At 39.5% G+C, this 20,656-nt stretch overlaps 1 protein-coding gene across 4 annotated transcripts in view; it reads right to left on the bottom strand.

Moving 5' to 3' along the window:
* Positions 1–504: 504 nt before the first annotated feature.
* The window catches only part of LOC132815784 (voltage-dependent L-type calcium channel subunit beta-2-like), a 325,455-nt gene continuing 305,303 nt past the window's right edge, over positions 505–20,656 (bottom strand). For all 4 annotated transcript variants that reach the window (XM_060824978.1, XM_060824981.1, XM_060824979.1 and 1 more), the window contains 4 exons: positions 7,246–7,397; positions 6,821–6,916; positions 2,859–3,044; positions 505–2,088 (listed from right to left, as the gene is read on the bottom strand). In XM_060824978.1, coding sequence (XP_060680961.1) covers positions 1,597–2,088; positions 2,859–3,044; positions 6,821–6,916; positions 7,246–7,397 — 926 coding nt within the window. In that variant the 3' untranslated portion in view covers positions 505–1,596. The remainder of the gene's footprint in view (positions 2,089–2,858; positions 3,045–6,820; positions 6,917–7,245; positions 7,398–20,656) is intronic.

Genomic DNA, 20,656 nt, shown 5'->3' with positions numbered 1-20,656 from the left:
GAAATGTTAATGTTTGGGTCAAGTGACCTTCCTCAGAACTGATGAAGTTCTGAGGAGGGGTCACCGGAACCAGAACATTAACTCTGATATCTCTCTACAGATGCTGCCAGACCTGCTGAGCTTTACCAGCAATTTCTGTTTTTATTTTTGATTTACAGCATCTGCAGTTCTTTCATTTTTACTTAAGAAAAATCAGTAAATTCTTTCAGTGTGTGTGTGTGTGTGTGTGTGTGTGTGTGTGTGTGGTGTAATAAGGGTTTCTTCATTACATAACAGAAACAATAGAACATTGTTCCTGCTCATGAAATGGCATTTCCACATGTTCAGTTAACATGTAGAGTCACCATTTGTACAGTTAAATAAATAACTCAATCAAACAGTGCAACAAGATCATCTACTGTCAATATCTACAAAGGCAATTATGAATTATATATATACATATATATATATACAAATGCTTACAAACTGGATTTTGAAAATAAATTCCACAAATGTGCATATACAGTAACCAGAACAGCTCATCTTATGCTCATTAAGCAATAAGACAAAGCTATTTGGAGAAGTTGGATAGTTTATAACAAAGGAACAATAACACAGAACCCTCAGGCAATTCCTAACCAGAAAAATATCATATAACGTACATAATATTCAGTATTTGGTATATAACTTAGACTTACCAAGTAAACCGCTTTGTCAGTTAAGATTAGCATTTTACAAAAAAATTCTAAACAATATATGTCTCTATATAATATATTATATATTTAATTTCCCACCCAATGATCGATGACGTATGCATCTAAGTTCTGAATTTCAAAAGCTAGGGAGGGGTTGAAATGAAAACTCTTAAGTACCAATTATTCAAAAGGAGCCAATCATAGTTGGCATGATTAAAGGGGAAATCCATCTTCTTTCAGACTTTGAAGCAGATATAGTGACTAAAACTATATTATTTTTAAAATGATTTCTAAATGTAGAGTACAAATAGAAACATAGTCTATATACAGTACATAGTACCTGTACTTAGAAAATACTTTCTCCTAATTAACTCTGAAGTGTAAGGCAAGACTAAATTCCTCAATCCCACCCCAACTACAGATATAAGCCAGGGTGATTTTTAAACTTGTAAATATTTCATTCAAAAATAAAAGTTGAGAATGCAGAAATTAAACTTCTGAGGAAAAAGAATGGTAAACTACAGTAGAAGCTGATCCAAACTTTCCTGGATACCCAGGAAAATTTGTTATTCCCCCACATATACATTGCTTAAGAACATTAACAGTAGTTTGCTAGTAACAGTTATTGTTCAGCTGGCAGCAATCAAAATCAAACCAATAACACTAACAGCACAGTATCACACTAGCAGTTCTGTAATTGTACCATGTTTTAAAATGAAACATATTGAATTTAATTCCATGCTGCCTCAGCAACAACTCGTATGAAATCTCAAGTGTACAATAAACTTTATAGACTGATCAGGTAAATATATACTTTTTCTTTTACACACACACGCACGCACGCACACACACACACACACGCACACAAGCACGCACACACACGCACACACTAACTAAAGGGACACAGCAGCTGTAGGCAGAGTTATTGGCGGATGTATACATCCTGGTTCCATTCATTGACATCATTTCTTTTTTTAGATGCAACATCCCCATCTTTATCACAATATCGATCCTTTGATTTATGCCGACTACGTTGTTTGTTCCGTTCATTATGATCCTGTTCTCTGTCTCGTTCCTTAGAACGATGCCTTGACTCTTTATGCCTGTGGGTGCCATCCCCTTGGGGTTCTTCTGTATGATTGTGGTGTGAGCTGTAATGATCACCAGCGCTATCTGTATAATCATCCTTTGGTTCTATATACACAGAATCCCTGCTGCCTTTGGTATCAGAGTCAAATGTCTCTTGTCTCTCTAGGCCCCGACTCGCAGTGCTGCGGTGATTGTGATGCTTTGCAGAGGAAGAAGTTCGATGTTGGGACTTTTTCACTGCCTCTGGTGGTTTCTCTTCCTCCTGCGAAGCAGTTCTCTCTGGTCCTGAAGGTGGTGGTTTCTGCTCTCCCTGCTTTTGTTCAACCTGGTTAGTACCACACCATGCAACAATCCAGTTAGAATTTCAAAATTCAGGAATTTACTTCATTAACTTGATTAATTTACAAGCAAGCAGACATGCACTTTACACAACCCAGCTTCCAATTGGCTTTAGTAAAGTTAATGCCTATTTTTACGAATATTTATAATATAATATGCATTCTCACTTAGTTACTGAAGCAAATAAATTACTGTCAAAGTGCATTCAAGTAAAACTAACCAAATGTTAGTACCATGATACTAACAGTGAAATTTGTTAAATCAAGCAACATGTTATATTCTTGAGAGTACTTTTCAGCAGAAGTTTAACACCACATCATTCTTCAAACATCTACATCTTGAAACTGATTAGCTGAATGGTTTGATTTTTTTGGAAAAAAAAAGTAGCATGCAGGCTCCAAACCACAAGTCAATAATATCCAGTTCACATTAAGGTCAAGAAATTCCCTGTGAAAATACAGACTACCCTTTAATCATTCAATATTCCTTTGTTAGCTTTACTTTGATTCATTACAACCACTGCAATCAAAGTTAAATGATTTTCTCATGTAAAGCTCCTGCCCATTAGGATATGCTGGCAAAATGAACACTTTGCGTTTTAAACACAGCTTTGTATAGATACTATCCTGAAGCAGGAAGATATTTAAATGTCTTCATTTCTAGTGCAATGTGATTGTCACAGATCTCTTTGCTTTTTCCATCTTCCTCTGTATCCCAGAAATGAAGATTAGGTTGGAGAGAAGCAAGAACATGTACCTGTAGATTGGAGACTGGTGCTGGGCTTGTAGGAAGAGCTGCAGATGCCATTGTCCGGCTGAGGAGAGGATTGGAAGGATTGCTGCTAGGAGGGTGGGTTGCTCTCCAGTAAGCTTCTAAGTAGTCAGAGAGATGCTCACAGGCATCTTCCAGCTGATTTTCATCAAGAATTACATCAAACAATTCCTAGAGAAATGGCAGAAATTTCAATTATTTTTCTTTCAGTGTAAAGAAAATTGGAATGCAAGCTGTGATTTGTTCAGGCAAAAATAGTATATTTTAGCTCTAATTGTTTAATACATTTGGTATATTACAATTTGCTCTCTTCATTGCATTAGTAGTAACTACATTGATTGTATTGTTAAGATACAAATAATTCACGTTATTTTTGCAGGACAGATCAAAAATGTTCATACATACCTCTGAAGCAGGTGGGACTTGAACCCAGGCCTCTTGGTCCCAGTGGTAGGGGCACTACAGTGAAGGTTACCTCCGAGTACAATGGGACATTAATCAGATGGACTAATGAGTTGAGGAGTGGCAGGTGGAGTTTAATTTAAATTAATATTGAGGTGCTGCATTTTGAAAGGGAAATTCAGGGCAGGACATACATACTTCATTGTGAGGTCCTGGGTGCATGGTCAAACAAAGAGGCCTTGGTACAGGTTCATTGTTTCTTGAACGTGGAGTCGCAGGTAGACATTTGGTATACTTGCTTTAATGTTCAGTGCATTCAGTATAGGAGTTGGGAGGTCATGTTGTAGCTATGCACGCCATTGATTAGGCCACTTGTAGAATACTACATTCAATTTTGGCCTGTCTGATATAGGAATGAACATGAAAGGGTTCAGAAAAGATTTAAAAGATGTTGCCAGGGCTGGAGGGTTTGAGCTATAGGGTGAGGCTCAATAGGCTGCGGCTATTTTCTATGGAGCATCAGATGCTGAGGGATAACCTTACAGAAGTTTATAAAATATTGAGGGGCATTAATAGGGTGAGAGCTAAGGTCTTTTTCCCAGAGTAGGGGTGTCCAAAACTAGCAGGCACAATTTAAGGTGAGAGGGGAAAGATTTGAAAAGGACCTAAGGGGCAACCTTTTCACTCAGAGAGTGTTGCATGTATGGAATGAACTGCCAGAGGAAATGGTCTAGTACAATTACAACATTTAAAAGGCACCTGGATGGGTACATGACTGGGGAGGACTTAAGAGGGATATGGGCCAAATGCTGACAAATGGGACTAGATTAATTTAGGATATCTGGTCAGTATGGATGAGTTGGACCAAAGAGTTTATTTCTGTGCTATATACCTCTATAACTCTACTATTGAGCCACAAGAGTCCTAGTAACTGAGTTTAACCCATCATGTGCATAAAATTTTACTTTAACTAAAAAATAGAGATTCGCTGAGGAGAATTGGAATGAAAATTGTTATAACATGCTTTAAATATTTGGGTTTAAGATTTTATTCTATTCACTTTTCTGTAAGGAAAATATAAAAGGGGAAATTGTCGTAAATTCTTCTATATACATTTAACCTTTTGTTTCTTCCCCCAACACCCCGCCCTCCGTTCCCCCAACACCCTCTTTCTTACTTTGCTTGTTTACACAGATACAAATGCTCCACACAACCCTCAACAAAGTAAACATTTACACATTGCAATTTGAGGCTGCAACAGATATGAGCCAAGGTAGGAAAAGGCTATCAACAAGAGATTATAGGTAAAAGAGACAGCATGCCATGGTATTGTACAAAGAGTTAAATTATGTGGACAAATTGCATAAATTTAATTTGTGTTCCCTTGAATTTAAAGTGTTTAAAATAATTAAGATATCAATAGAGTATACCTAACCATCCTCTATTCTGGGAGGGGAATCAGGAACAAACCCATTAAATTAAATCCAGGCATTTTAAGAGTGAAATATACCCCTGGTGAAAATATATTGGCAAAGTGTAAGCAACTCCAAGGAACTTCGTATTTTGTCATGGCTAATATAAAGGATTAAACCTACAACACAGGCTTGGTTTTCACTGGAGCGGGACATCTCGTCCATATGCTGTTATTTAGACTTTTTCTTGTACCTTGCTCTAACTTGATGGAATTGTAAATTGATTAAAGTCTGGAAAAGGCAATGAGGCATCGGTACTCTCAATAAATGACAAAACCAACAGTCTCTCTCTCTCTCTCTCTTTTTTGGTACTTACAATTCAAGAAAGAAGCAGAAAGGTCAGTGAATGTGTCAAGTCAGCTACAAAGATAGGGAGCATGGAATGTGTTGCCAGCAGCTGTGGAGGCAGGGTCATTGGGGACTTTTAAGAGACTCCTGGACATGCATATGGTCACAGAAATTTGAGGGTACGTACATGAGGATCAGTGGTCGGCACAACATCGTGGGCTGAAGGGCCTATTCTGTGCTGTACTGTTGTATGTTCTAATTAAAAAGGAAAGCTCGCTCTCATTGAGAGAGAAAAAAAGTGACAAAGGAAAAATAAGCATTTAAAAATAAATCTTGAACAATTTACCTCATGCAAGGATGAATAAAACATTCCAAGATTTCTGAGCTAGAGATTGAATGGCATTCTGATAATAATTATCATTTCGTTGGAAGGGTGCTTATGATTTTAATTGCCAGGTTTAAATTTCTGCAATGAATTTAGAGGGTGTTTAATCTGTAAATTCAGCAAGTTCCTATTAATAAAGGGATGGCTGATGAAGACGTGCTGTTACTGTTTATGCTTGAAGCAACACAGTGGCATAAATTGACTTCGAAACTCGATTTGTATTTGTTAACCACCTGAATTTCTGGCTGATCTACACATTAATAATGATGTGCTGTTAATTTTCCAGCGATCTCAGCCCATTACATTTTACCACATGACAAAGGCTGATTGACACTTGTCCACTTACAGCCATTAATTTGTTTCTAAGACATTCCAGCAGTCCTTTGTATATATATTATATAAATATATCCTGTTGTCCACCCTACCACAGATCTACTATACTTCTGTCTCTCCAGCCTGAATAAATCACATTCTTTTTCTAATTGTCCATTTGGCTGGAATTTCATGACTGCTTTGAGGAAGGCTAAGGAGGGGGGAAGCTTGCAAAGTGATATGGGACAGTGTCAAGGAGTTATGTCTGATACCTTTGCACTGCCATGTTATTTTGCCAGCGTAGGAAAATTGTCTGCCCTCGCAGAGACCACTGAGCTGGGCTCTGAAATGGCCAATTAAGGGTCATTTCTTGCCTCTATTGAGATCCTCCACTGCATGAAATGTAGCAAGGGAGCCTTCCTATGGTCCAGAGAGGGCCACCTCATTGCTGGTGTACTGCTTTATCTATACCGCTGTCACTCCATTGCTTTGAGTTGGAGATGTCGGTGTTGGACTGGGGTGGACAAAGTTAAAAATTACTTCATTTGACAAAGGAGCAGTGGTCCAAAAGCTTGTGATTTTGAATAAATCTGTTGGACTATAACCTGGACTTTTTAATGACTTTTGACTTACTCCTCTGTTTAACCTGCTTCAGGGCTACAAGGTCATTGTTGCGCCCGTTCACCACAACTGCAATCTCAGCAAAGGCCCACACTAGCAAGGGCACTGTGACGGCTATTAAACAAAACAATGGCTGAATGGATTGAAGGCAGCCAATGGCAGTCACTTAACTGGCCATTGGTGATAAAATGCGGTCCCACCAAGCACCAAGGCAGGGTCCTCTCCTGCTTGTTAGCTGGTGGCAGGATGTCAGGCCTCACAGAATGATTGAACCTGTCTGCTTCTCCCTCCTCTCATTCTGTCAGGGCTGCTGAATAATTCCTTTCTTATTGCAGCTTACTATGCACTGTGTTCATGCTCAAGAAGTGCTGTGAAAATGTCAATCAATTGGTTTTCAAGAAATAAATAAGTTATAGTAAGTAATTGTGTGCAATACATGGAGGAAAAGAATGATCAAAACTACTCACAGGCGGGCACTGAGCCAGTTTGTCTGCGGCAACCATCTGCACATTCAGGTGTTTAGCCTGGGATTTTCCTCTGGATTTTATTAATCTCTGCAAAACCTACATGCAAGACAAAACAGGAAGATTGGAAAACCCAAAGGTGTTGGTGGCTACTCTTCTACAGACACTCAGACCCTTAAACGTCAACCCTTCCTTCCACGGTTTCTGTGAATGGTTGATGGAATCCTGGGAAATGATAACAATTGTGATGCCACTTCCATGCCATTAACATACATTTTACCACCTTTGAAATTGCGTTTAAGTAAAAACCCACATTCCCCCTTCTGCTGATGGCCCTTGCAGAATTACATAAACTGATGTTGGGAAAAGCGAAGGAAAGATCCAAAAACAAAATCAGAGTTGAAACTGAACTGCATCTGTCACGATACCTTTGGAGATGAAATTTTCACATAGACGATCACAGGAGCCAAAGAGGTTTTGCCCAACTGAGCCGGATGGTTGATTGTATCTGCGTCAAGGACTACTAACTGCAGTGTTCTTGCTAGTTCAAAGATCCGCTCTATTTCACACTGGACTTCAGCTGCAGGTCAAGTAGTAAGAATATGTTTAGAAGTGCGGAATCAATCATTTACTTGCTTATTCTGCTTTCAAAACTTATATTCTAGAATTTTTGGTTCATTTAGAATTGGTCCTAATAACCCCACAGTTAAGACTATTGCAACTCTTCTCTATATCCCTCAAAGTTTTAAGGATAGACTTTTCAGTGCAAGGTGGGATGATGATTTGTCTTGTTTACGCAAATAATTTTGAAAATCTGATTCAGCCCCAAACTCTGATCTCACAATAAAAGCAATATCTTACAAAAAGTATCAAAAAACAATGAAGTATTATGAGTGAATGTATAATTTGAAGCAGCTTATATCACAAACTCCTGGGAATGCCCAGGGTCTCCTTCAATGTCCATTGTTTAACATCCACAACCAGTCTTTATCTGAATCAAAGTTATATGATTGGTTGGGGGTGGGGTGGGGGGGGTGGTGGTTGGGGAAAATAAACATATCTATCACTAGAGATGATTTGGAGGTGCTGGTGTTGGACTGGGGTGAACAAAGTTAGACATCACACAGCACCAGGTTATAGTCCAACAGGTTTATTTGAAATCACTAGCTTTCAAAGTCACAACTACCTGATGAAGAAGCAGCGCTTTGAAAGCTAGTGATTCCAAATAAACCTATTGGACTATAAACTGGTGTTGTGTGATTTTTAACTTTATCATTAGAGAGAAACTATGAGAGAAACTAATGTGGCAAAAAGCTGTTCATTCCTCTGGGTTCTACCAAGAATTTTAAAGAAAGTAGCTATAGAGATAGTCCTTCAGTAGAAAAGGATCAGGATTTCTGCCTCTTAGAGGAAAAACTCATACCTTGGAAAGCTTTCGCCTTAAGTTTACAGAAGTCCATGCTGAAGTTGGATGTGTGAAAGAATTTCTCCAACTGAAAGGAATTAGTTCAGAAAAGTTAGGTACTAGGTTATCTCAGCATAAGGATTTTATTTTGAAAGTTTGAGATCAGAGGAGGCTTTTCATTACTTGTGCATGAAATACAGAAAGCACTCAGGTGCAGCAGGTAATCAGGTAGGCTAATGGAATGTTGGCTGCAAATGTGTTGCTGGTCAAAGCACAGCAGGCCAGGCAGCATCTCAGGAATAATGGAATGTTGGGCCTTATTTCAAGGAGATTGGAGAATAAGAGTAAGGAAGTTTTATGGCAACTGTTCAAGGTACTTGGAAGACCACATGTGGAGAACTGTGAGCAGTTTTGGTCCACTTCTTTAAGGAAAGATATTTCATTGCAGCCAGTTCAGAAAATGTTCACTAGGGTGATCTTTAGTATGGGGGGAACATTTTATTGAGCATAGGCTAAATAGGTTGAGATTGGAGTTTAGAAGAATGATTGGCATTCTCATTAAGACATATAGGATTCTTAAGTGACTTGACGGATTAACTGCTGCAAGAATGTTTCCCCTCATTGGAGAATCAAAGGCATTATCTCAGAATGAAGTGGTGCCAATTTAAGACCGTGATGAGGAAGGATTTCTTCTCTCATTGGGTTGTGTCTTTGGAACTCCTTGCCACAGAGAACTGTGGGACAGAGTCCTTATGTATATTTAAGGTTGGTTTAGATAGATTCTTGACCAGTAAGAGCATCAAAGGTTGTGGAGAAAGGGCAGGCAAGTGGATATGAGGAATGTTGGATCAGCCATGTCCTACTGAACAGTGGGGCAGGCTTGAAGGGCTAAATGGCCTATGCCTGTTCCTATTTCCTACATTCTTATGACCCTAGAAGGATTATTTGAGAAAGCTGAAGTTCTGTTTTGTGAGTAATAAAGGAAAAAGTAAATGCTCACGAACGGGAATTTGAATAACGGTTAACTTATGTTAAGATCACAGTGTTGGGATAGATAGGATTGTATTTTATCATGGTGTTCAGAATTTTTCAAAATGTGTTATATGCAAATAACTTGGTTTATTCTATTTTACTCTTTTTGCATATAATACTTCTGTTTTACTGTTAGAATTCAACAGCATTTAATTCTGGTGTTCAGTGCAAAATCAAAACAAAATTTGTTAAATAAAAACAAATCAAAATTTGACCAATCAAGCTAGTTTTCAGGTCTGACCTGTCTCATGGCATTATCTAGGATCATGACAGCTGATGACTGCACAATGTGCAGCACCATTTTTGCCTCCTCAGAGACTGAAGCTGTCAATTTTTAAATGCAGCAAGAGCTGGACAAGATTCAAGTTTGAGGTGACAAGAGGCAAATAACATTCAGACTACACAAATGCCAGGTTATGATCATCCTGAACAAGAGAGAATCTAACTATTTTTCCCTGACATTCAATGGCATCACGAACAGAATCCACCACTATCAATATCCTGCTGGTTACCATTGGCCAGAAACTGAATTAGATAGCCACAGAAATGATGTGGTTACAAAAGCAGGTCAGAAGCATATAGCCATAATTCCTGACTCCCCAAAGACTACCCAACATCTACAAAGCACAAGCCATGAGTGTGATAGAATACTCTTCACTTCCATTGATGGGTGCAGCTCCAACAACGGTCAAGAAGCTTGACAACATCCAGGACAAAGCTACCACACTCACTCCCTCCACCATCAATACTAAGTAGCAGCAGTGCGTATCACTTACAAGATCCACTGAAGTGACTTACCAAGGTTCTTTGGAGAGCACATTCCAAACCTGTGACCACTACCATCCAGAACAGCAAGGACTGCAGATACATGGGAATGACAGCACCTCCAACTTCCCTTCCATGCCACTTACCACCCTAACTTGAAAGTGTGTCACCGTTTCTTCAGGATTTCTTGGTCAAAATCCTGATACTCCCTCCCTAATGGCACTGAGCATCGCACAAGGACTACAGTGATTCAAGAAGGCAGCTCACCACCACCTTCTCAATGGCAGTCAGGACACTTGACTTGTGTGAACAAACTTTTGAAAAATTAGCTTGACTCCCTTGTTTATCAGTGGTCTAACTCTAAATAAATTTTACAACTCAGTCTCTAGTGTATTCAGTGAATTGAATGGTAATAACCCTCAGAGCAAAATAAGATCCTAATCTACATCTTAAAATTGAGGTTTTTATTCTTAAACTGTATCCCCTAATTCTAGTATCCCGCACGAAAGGAAATATCAATCCTAGCAATCTCACTTGAAATCTTATGTATTTCAATTAGATCATCTCTCATTCTTCTCTACTTGAATGGCGATATGCCCCAGTCGAGTCAATATTTCTCAATTAGTTTGTTATCCCACGAATGAAGCTAGTAAACTTTCAGTTGTTTTTAACATAATTATAAGAACAATCTAGCTCTACCTTGAAAATTGTCAAGGACTCTACTTCCACAATCTTTTATGGAAGAGAGTTCCAAAGATTTATACCTTCTGAAAAACAAATCACCTCATCTTGGTTTAAGATTTGTGACCCCTGAATTTTAAGTAATGACCCCTCCCATAGATTCTCCCATAACATTCTCCCATTGTCTCCATTATCTATCCAGTCAATAGCTCTTAGAATTTTATCAGTTTCAATCAAATCACCTCTTATCCTTGCACACTCCGGTGGATACATGCCAAGCCTATGTAACCTTTACTCAAGAGCCAACCAGCTCATTCAGGTACTACTCTAATAAAGCTTTTTTCAGACCAGCATCAATGCATTTTCATCCTTCTTCAAATAAGGTGACCAATACTGTACACAGCACTTCAGATGCAGCCTCACCAGTAATCCTTGTAATTGAAGTGTAACTTCCATACTTTTCTATTCAATTCCCCTCATGGTAAATTATAATATTCAATTAGCTTTCCTCATTTTTTTATTCCCTCGTGAAATGAGGACATTTCTGGATAGCCAGCATTTATTATTACCCTCCCTAGTTACCTCTTGAGAAGGTGGTGGTGAGCTGCTGTCTTGAGCCATGTGCTGTAGGTAGAGTCAGAATGCCTTTAGGGAGAGAATTCCAGGATTTTGACCTGGCCACAGTGAAGAACAGAAATACAATATTTCAACGGCATCTGGACGGATATATGAACTGCAAGGGTTTAGAGGACTATGGGCCAAATGCTGGTAAATGGTAGGAGGTCAGATTGGGATGTCTAGTCAGCATGGACAAGTTGGACTGAAGGGTCTGTTTCTATGCTGCATGACTCTGTGACTCTATATGTCAGGATGGTGAGTGGCTTGGAGAAGAACTTGGTAATAGTGATGTCCCTGCATCCTAACTTTTACTTGTTGTACTTGCATATTAACTCTTCTGTGATTCTTGCCAAAGGGGATAAGTTCACATTCTCTCACATTATTCTTAATTGACCAAATTTTGCCAACTCACTTAATCTTTCCATATCTTTTTCTATGATGTTATCCAGATGTTGAGTTTTGAAAAGCCACTGTCTATATTCGACACAATCTAGGTCCCCTCGAAGTTAAATCTCCTCTTGAGCATCAGTCAGGTCAGTCCTATGATGCGATTAGACATGCCTCACAAACCTTATCGAGTTCTTTGAGGATGTGACTAGAAAAGTTGATGAGGGTCGAGCTGTGGATGTGGTGTATATGGACTTCAGCAAGGCATTTGATAAGGTTCCCCATGGTAGGCTCATTCAGAAGGTCAGGAGGAATGGGATTCAGGGCAACATAGCTGTCTGGATACAGAATTGGCTGGCCAACAGAAGACAGTGAGTGGTAGTAGAAGGAAAATATTCTGCCTGGAAGTCTGTGGTGAGTGGTATTCCACAGGGCTCCATCCTTGGGCTTCTACTGTTTGTAATTTTTATTAATGACTTGGATGAGGGGATTGAAGAATGGGTCAGCAAGTTTGTAGATGGCACAAAGGTTGCAGGTGTCGTTGACAGTATAGAGGGCTGTTGTAGGCTGCAGCGGGACATTGACAGGATGCAGAGATGGGCTGAGAGGTGGCAGATGGAGTTCAACCTGGATAAATGCGAGGTGATGCATTTTGGAAAGTCGAATTTGAAAGCTGAGTACAGGATTAAGGATAGGATTCTTGGCAGTGTGGAGGAACAGAGGGATCTTGGGGTGCAGGTACATAGATCCCTTAAAATGGCCACCCAGGTGGACAGGGTTGTTAAGAAAGCATATGGTGTTTTGGCTTTCATTAATAGGGGGATTGAGTTTAACAGTCGTGAGATCTTGTTGCAGCTCTATAAAACTTTGGTTAGACCGCACTTGGAACACTGCGTCCAGTTCTGGTCGCCCTATTATAGGAAAGATGTGGATGCTTTGGAGAGGGTTCAGAGGAAGTTTACCAGGATGCTGCCTGGACTGGAGGGCTTATCTTATGAAGAGAGATTGACTGAGCTCAGACATGTTTCATTGGAGAAAAGGAGGAGGAGAGGGGACCTAATTGAGATATACAAGATAATGAGAAGCATAGATAGAGTCGATAGCCAGAGACTATTTCCCAGGGCAAAAATGACTAACACAAGGGGTCATAATTTTAAGCTGGTTGGAGGAAAGTATACAGGGGATGTCAGAGGCAGGTTCTTTACACAGAGAGTTGTGAGAGCATGGAATGCATTGCCAGCAGCAGTTGTGGAGGCAGGGTCATTGCGGACAGTTAAGAGACTCCTGGGCATGCATATGGTCACAGAAATTTGAGGGTGCATACATGAGGATCAGTGGTCGGCACAACATCGTGGGCTGAAGGGCCTGTTCTGTGCTGTACTGTTCTATGTTCTATAACAGAGAAAGCCTCAGTGCAAGAGATATTCTGCTGCTGCCTCTTATGCTATGTTGCTAAGGAACAAACCTGTGCATTGTGTCAATAGCATTGTTGACTTTAAGTCAGAGTTCAATTGCAAAGGCAAACATGTTCAGTTGTTGCTTTTTCTCATAGGTGATAGAGAAAAAAGCAGTTATGAATGGCAGGTAACTTGGCTGGCTGATCATGGTGGAGACTGCAAGGACAGAAAATACATTGAAAGTTGCTCGTGTTTCTTTTCTCGTTTCAAAGGCAGTCTACCTTTAGCATCAACAATAACCCCAATCAAGGAATTTAGATAATAGGGAGAGCATGTAACAACAGGCTTTTAAAGTTTGCACTGCTGCAAAGTGGAAAAAGCTGCAATTTATACATCTTAGTTCACAACTTAAACATTTAGTAATTTACTAAAAAAATGTAGAGGGTTTAAACCAAGTCGGTCTATTATTCATATATATTTTATCCATTGTAACCCTGACACTCAACATTGATGAACTTCTGCAACATAATAATACGATATCTTCTGCATGCACCTTCATTATGGCAGAGCAATGCTAGGAAATTAAAAATGACCTACAACATTATTCACTCCATGCTATAATCCCTGCAACTTTTATGAATAGCTACTGAGGCCTCTGAAAAAGCCAATAATAGTTCCATCTCCCACAATCAAAATCAATGGCACAGTGGCTCAATAGTTAGCACTGCTGCCTCAGTGCCAGGAAACCGGGTTAGATTCCAGCCTCGGGTATCTGTCGGTGTGGAGTTTGCACATTCTTCCCGTGTCTGGGTGGGTTTACTCCTGGTGCTCTGGTTTCCTTCCACAATCTAAAGATGTGCAGGTTAGGTGAATTGGCCATGCTAAATTATCCATGGTATTCAGGGATGTGTAGGTTAGCTAAAATAGTCAGGGGTAAATGTAGAGTAATGGTGAATGAGTCTGGGTGAGATACGCTTTGGAGGTCAGTGTGGATTTGCTGGGCTGAAGGGCCTGTTTCCACACTGTAGGGATTGTGTTTTTGCTACATTTCCACAGCATCATTAACAGATAAATGTTACGACTAAAGAAGTAGAATTATTGTTGGGGGATAAATCTTTTTTTTTATCTTTTCCTATGATGCAGCAGAGGTAAATGCAATTCAAAATGATGAAGTTCAACTAAAAGTCATAAATAATTGAGTCATCTCTTGTTGCTACTTTTGTATGTCAAATATCCTTGCCCACAGTAAAGGATGTGGCCTGCAGGAAAAATAAAATAAAATTGTCAGCTCCCTGCCCACAATTTTCCACCATTGCACTTGGGGGAAGTCAGGTGAGGACTTACACGTTGCTGGTGAAGACAAAAAAAAATTGCCTTTGAATGTGAATACTTTATTTTTAAGGCAAGAGCAAAACTATAGGGCATATCAATTAGTTCCTAAACCCTTTAAAGTGGTGATGACTTCTTTGAATTACTTAATTACTGCCACAATGGTATGGATTGAAATGTCCCATGATTTTGGGAAGAGAGAGGCATTTAATGCAGGCCAGGTATCTAACCCATCATTTCCCCACTCACCTGAGGGCTCATTCCAATAGTAGAGGGTGGGTGAGGGCCAAAATCAGCAGTGTGCCCAAAATACGTTAATGAAGCTTGTTTAAAGCTGAATTAATTCCAGTATTATACTTTGCATTTTGGTGTTAGTTTGCATCTAACAAAGTGATTTACTGGATGCAGCAATGCTTGTATTACCTCCTTGTAACCTGAGAAACCAGATGTGGATATTGTAGTACTGAAAATTCAACAGACATGTGTTACACCTAACTGGTAAGCTTTTACATTACAACAGAAACAGGTTTCCAGAAGCATATCATGTTTCCAAGTGATCTAAGGTAATATGGAATTTGAGATCTGTATATCTTCAGCTAATATAGTGATGATTTCATGAGTGATTCTCTTAGAGGTATACAGACATACTAACTGTAAGGCACAACACGAGACACATCATAATATGTTATTGTGTGTGCAGTCAGGCAGACTTGGGATACACAATTTTTTCATGAAGTGGTGAAATGGTGGGAATGAAGGTGCTCTTTGTCCATCGGGGGGGGGGGTGCCACCCCTTTGAAGAAGATAATAATCTGTTTCCTTCCTACCCAAACCCCTCTACCCTCACTTCCACCTTGCCCCTCTCCACATTGCCAAAAACCATCCAGCCCAAAACTCCTGGACTTACCTAGATTCAGAATCAACAAGGCCTACTGCATGGGCCTGCCTGAAGTCCCAGAAACATGCACTATGAAGCTCTGGCACTGATGTGGGGAAGGGTGTGTTGGCATTGGCAACTCATCAGATAGACTTGTCGCACAATAGTGTTGTACATGATCCCACCTCCACCTCCACTGACAGTGGAAGTCTCAGTAGGATCTAGTTCAGCCCACCCACACTTTAGGCTGGAGGCTGGACTTCTGAATGACCCTCCACTTTTCTTCAGAGTGTAGGTGGGTGAAGACGGCCAGTCGTTCCCCTCTCACCCCTGTGATTTTCCACCCAATGTGACACAAAAGTGAACCACCTTAAATATTGAAATCTAGAGAACAAAATGTGTACTGATGCCACATAGAGAAATAGCCTCTGAAAATGACTTATTGAACTATGAACATGCTTCAAAAGTAAGTCTTACTGATGATGAGTCAGTAAACAAAGCACAGCTAGATACCAAATACAGAAACAAAAGTACACCTGAAGCAATTTTGCCAACTTTCCATTATACATACCCAAAGCATCTGCAAAGGGAGGGCATTAATAAAGCAAAAGAATAAAAAAAAGCCAAGACAATCAGATTTGTACAAAGCACAGAAAGTTGTGTCTTACAAAGCAAAGATACTGTAAATATGATGGAAATGCATTCATGCCAAAACTGTTACTAAATATGACAGACACAGGTAGTAGAGTAAATTACACAAGAGAAAGGGAGGACTGCAGATACTGGAGATCAGAGCTTAAAAATGTGTTGCTGGAAAAGCGCAGCAGGTCAGGCAGCATCAAAGGAACAGGAGAATCAACGTTTCAGGCATAAACGTCGATTCTCCTGTTCCTTTGATGCTGCCTGACCTGCTGCACTTTTCCAGCAACACATTTTTAAGCAGTAAATTACACAGTAAAGCTAGTGAAACAAATGGAAAATGTCATAGTGGTTCAGTAAGGTTTTTTTTTGCTGGGGTGAGGTTAAGCTGGACCTGAGTAGGAACAGCTTCAATCTTCAACTGAACTGAACTGTCAGCATTCAATCCACACTCAATCAAACAAAAGCGAAGCAATTCAAGTGCACATTGCTAACCTTACAAAAATAAGCAATTGAAAAATAGTGTTGCGTAAATGTCTCAAATGAGGAGAAGTTGAATATTAAAAATATTCCATAACTATTGCACTGTTCTGGAATAATTTGTTTCAATTGGAAGTTCTGGCTTTATGCCTGGACTGAGGGGATAGAATCCAGACAATGCTCAGCAGGAAGAGATGAATACTTACAATTAGAAGATACAGCAACTGAGTCAAGGAGGCATAGAAATTACAGACCATTCAATACACAAGGGAGTTTGGCAAGTTTGTATGATATCTATTGTAATGCAAACTGTCTGACACCCAAGGTAGATGAGTTGAGGGCATTAATTAAAACACGGCTCATGATGTCATGGCTATCTCTGAGACATGCTCGAGAGAGGAAGCAGGATTGGCACCTCAATATTCCAGGATATAGGGTCTTCAGGTGAAACGGGAAGAAGGGAAAAGAGGAGAGGGGGAGTGAAGCAAGCTCAACAGTAAGTGGGGATGAGATATTAGATGGCTTCTTAAACGAAACCAAAAAGGAGTAATCACATTGTTGGGTGTACACTAAAGGCTACTACATTTGAGAGAAATAGAGGAGCAGATACAGAGGCAAATCTGAGAGAAGTTTGAAAGTAATAGGATGGGGCTAGTGGGAGATTTCAACTTCTCCAACATTAACTAGGATAGTGATGTGAAAGGCTTAGGAGGTGAGGAATATTAAAATACATCTGGGAGAGTTTTTTTTAAGCCAGTACATAGAAAGTCGAATAGTGAGGGCCAGTCTTGGACTTAATTCTCGGTAATGAAACCATGCAAGGTTATTCAAACATCAGTGGGGGAGCATTTTGCAGGCAGCAATCATAACTGTTAGACTCAAAATTGTATGGAAGAGGACAAGTTGTAAAATGGAGAAAGCCTGATTTTAATAAGATCAGGTATGATTTGCAGAGAGTGGATGTGAAGCAGATCATTTAGATAGAACTATATTAGAGCAGCGAGACACTCTCCGAGAGAAATCGAGTCAGTACATGTTCCAATACAGATTAAGGGTAGGGCTAACAATTCGAGTGAACCCTGGATGTCAAGGAATATTCAGGATTGAATAAAGAGAAAAAACTAAGCTTTGGGCAGATACTAATGGCTCAAAACAGCAAAATCCCTACAGGATAACAGAACGTGCAAGGGCAAACTTAAGGAAGATATTAGGGAGCAAAAAGAATAATGGAAGGTAAAATAAACAAACATCCCAAGTTATTTTACAAGCACATTAAGTATGAAACAATAACTAGGGAAAGGGGGGGCTTGATTAACAAGTGAGTAATGGTAAATACCCAGAGTGGTAATTTGTGTGAGGAGCCCGGGGACTTTCTATATGAATACTTTGTTAGATGATTTGGGTGTAGAAATCAGGGAAAGGGACTCAGATAAACGTCAAAAAATTCACATTGAAATTGACAGAGAGGAGAGTCTGAGTGGTCTGGCTTAAAAATGGATAATTAAAAATGGGCCAGATGAAATGTATACCAGGTCATTGAGTGAGGCAAGGGATGAAATTACACGAATGCCAGCAATAAGCTTCAGTTCCACCTTGGCCATAGGAGAAGTGCCAGAGAACTGGAGGATAGCCAATTTGGTGCCTTTATTCAAGAAGGGAATAACGAGTAAACTGGGAAACTAGAGGCTACTCATTCTCACCTCAGGTGGGAAAGCTATAGAAAGCAATTCTGAGGGACAGAATAAATCTGCATTTGGAGGGCAGGGATTAATCAAGAACAGTCAGTATGCTTTAGTTAATAGAGGTCATGTCTGACCAGCTGGATTTAATTTTTGAAGTGACCAGGCATGTAGATCAGGGTAATGCATTTGCTGTAGATTACTTGGATTTCAGCAAGGCTTTTGATAATGTGCCACATGGGAAACAGATAGCAAAGGCAAGAGCCCATGGGATCCAAGAAAATTTGACTAACTGAATCGTGGAATTTTACAGTCCAGGAGAATGCCATTTTGTCCATTGTATCAGTATCTGCACCTGAAACAGCTACCCAGCTATTCTCATTCTCCAGCCCTATTCCTGTGTCCTTCCAAATACATCACGTTCAAATATATATCTAGTTCTTTTTGAACCTCCTATGAAATATGCCTCCACCAATCTCCCAGGCAACACATTCCAAATCCTAACAACTGAGTAAAGTAATTTCCTCTCCGCTCACCCTTTGCTCTCCTGCTGGCAATCTTGAAATGTGCCCTCTACTTACTTGCATACCAACTAGTGGAAACAGAATATCCTTCCATACCAGATAAAAATTGTTCATAAAGTCACCTCTTAGACTAAGTCCAACCTCTCTAATTTTTCCTTGTATCTAAAATAATTCTAGTAAATCTCCTTTGCACTCTCTTTAACATCCTTCCTTAAATAAGGTGCCCCCAGAATTGATCTAATCTGACCAATGATTTGTAGAAGTGTAGCATCACTTCCTTGCTTTTATACTCTATGCCTCTATTTATAAACCCAAGCATCCTTCTTAACAACTAAATATATTATGTCACATTTCTCTGCATTGAAATTCATCTACCTGGTGTCTGTCCCTTGGCCAACTTGTCAATGTCCCTTTGAAGTCGCTCAGCATCATCCTCACAATTCACTATTCTCCCTAGCTTATTATCATCTGCAAATTTAGAAATATTTTCTTCAATATCCATTTCCAAATTCTTTATATAAATCAGATATAAATCAATGGTTCCAACATCAATCCCTGGGGAACACCACTTTCAACTTGTCTCCCGTCTGAGAAATGCCCACCTACACCAATCCTCTGCTTCTGGATCTTTTAGCCAATTTCTCATCCATGTTGCCAAGGACCCATCAATCCTGAACATTTCTAATTTGCAGTTCTGGAATCTGCTTTATAGGAGGGATATGATTTCATCAGCGAGGGTGCAGAGGAGATTTGCCAGGATGTTTCCTCGCGAGAGTTTCAGTTATGCAGAGAAATTGAACAGACTGGAGTTGTTTTCCTTGCAGCAGGGAAGACTGAGTGGGAACATTACTGAGGTGTGTAAAATTATGAGGGGCAGAGGCAGGGTAACCAGGAAGGGACCTTTCTCCTGAATGGAGGAATCAATGACCGAAGGCATTGATTTAAGTTAAGGGCAGTAGGTTAAGAGGATATGTGAGGAAGAATTCAGAGGGTGGTGGGAATTTGGAACTCACTACCAGTAAGGTTGGTAGAGGCAGAAACCTTCACAATATTTGGACATGCAGTTGTAATACCAAGGCTTTGGGCCAAGTGCTGGAAAATGGGATTAGAATAAATACATGGCTGTTTTTGACCAGCACTCTAAGGGCTTTTTTCTGTGCTGTAAATCTCAATGACTCTGTAATAATCTGGAGACATAATGAATGACAGTTTGTTAACTGGATTAATACAGATAACTAACTAATATGTTTGAAATAAGGAATTAATATCAGGAACAGTAACTGTGAAGATATGAGATTATAAAAGCTCAACTTGTTGTAATGGCCTTTAGGGAAGGAAATCTGCTACCTTTACCTAATTGTGACCTATAGAAGTAGCTAACTCTCAAGTCCTTTAAAAATAAGCCTTAGCAAGCCACCATGTCAACTCACTTTCACCTTCTAAGTGCAATTAAGGATAAGCAATAAACATTGATCTTTCCAGTGATTATTCCATCTCATAAATAGACAGAACGTATTATGCAGGTCAAATTTGGAGATGATTTTAATGCAAGATGCATGATGGGATAAATTTCAGGATATCATTTTCAGAGCTTTGCATACTGCACTCATCAGGAATTCAGGATAATTTGTTAAATAACTTAATTCAGCTAGCTATTTCCAATTACCATACTAGAAGGAGTTGAAGTGTAGAGGTTCTAAAGGGGAAGTGTCCAATTCTGAATTATTAGCCAGATCAGGAGAAGTCAGATGCCTTCTAGAGACTGTTATGGTTAGGAAGTGTCTCTGATTTGTACCCAAGCTGCCAGAAGATGACTGGCAGAAGCTTGCGAAAGAGGTTAATACCAAATCCTTACACAAGATCAAATTTGGTGAATGTAAGAAAGTCTTTTGGAAAAGAATAAATAAAATTAGTGACAAGAAGAAACTTAAAATTTTCCATTAATTGAAGTTATTTAAAGCATTGTACATATAATTATTAATGTTTCACAGTCAGATCAGAAAAGATGGTTTTTGGATAGGTACTT

This window comes from Hemiscyllium ocellatum, chromosome 5 (genome assembly GCF_020745735.1).
Source record: "Hemiscyllium ocellatum isolate sHemOce1 chromosome 5, sHemOce1.pat.X.cur, whole genome shotgun sequence".
Taxonomy (NCBI): Eukaryota; Metazoa; Chordata; class Chondrichthyes; order Orectolobiformes; family Hemiscylliidae; genus Hemiscyllium; species Hemiscyllium ocellatum.
This window is presented reverse-complemented; position numbering and strand designations above follow the sequence as displayed.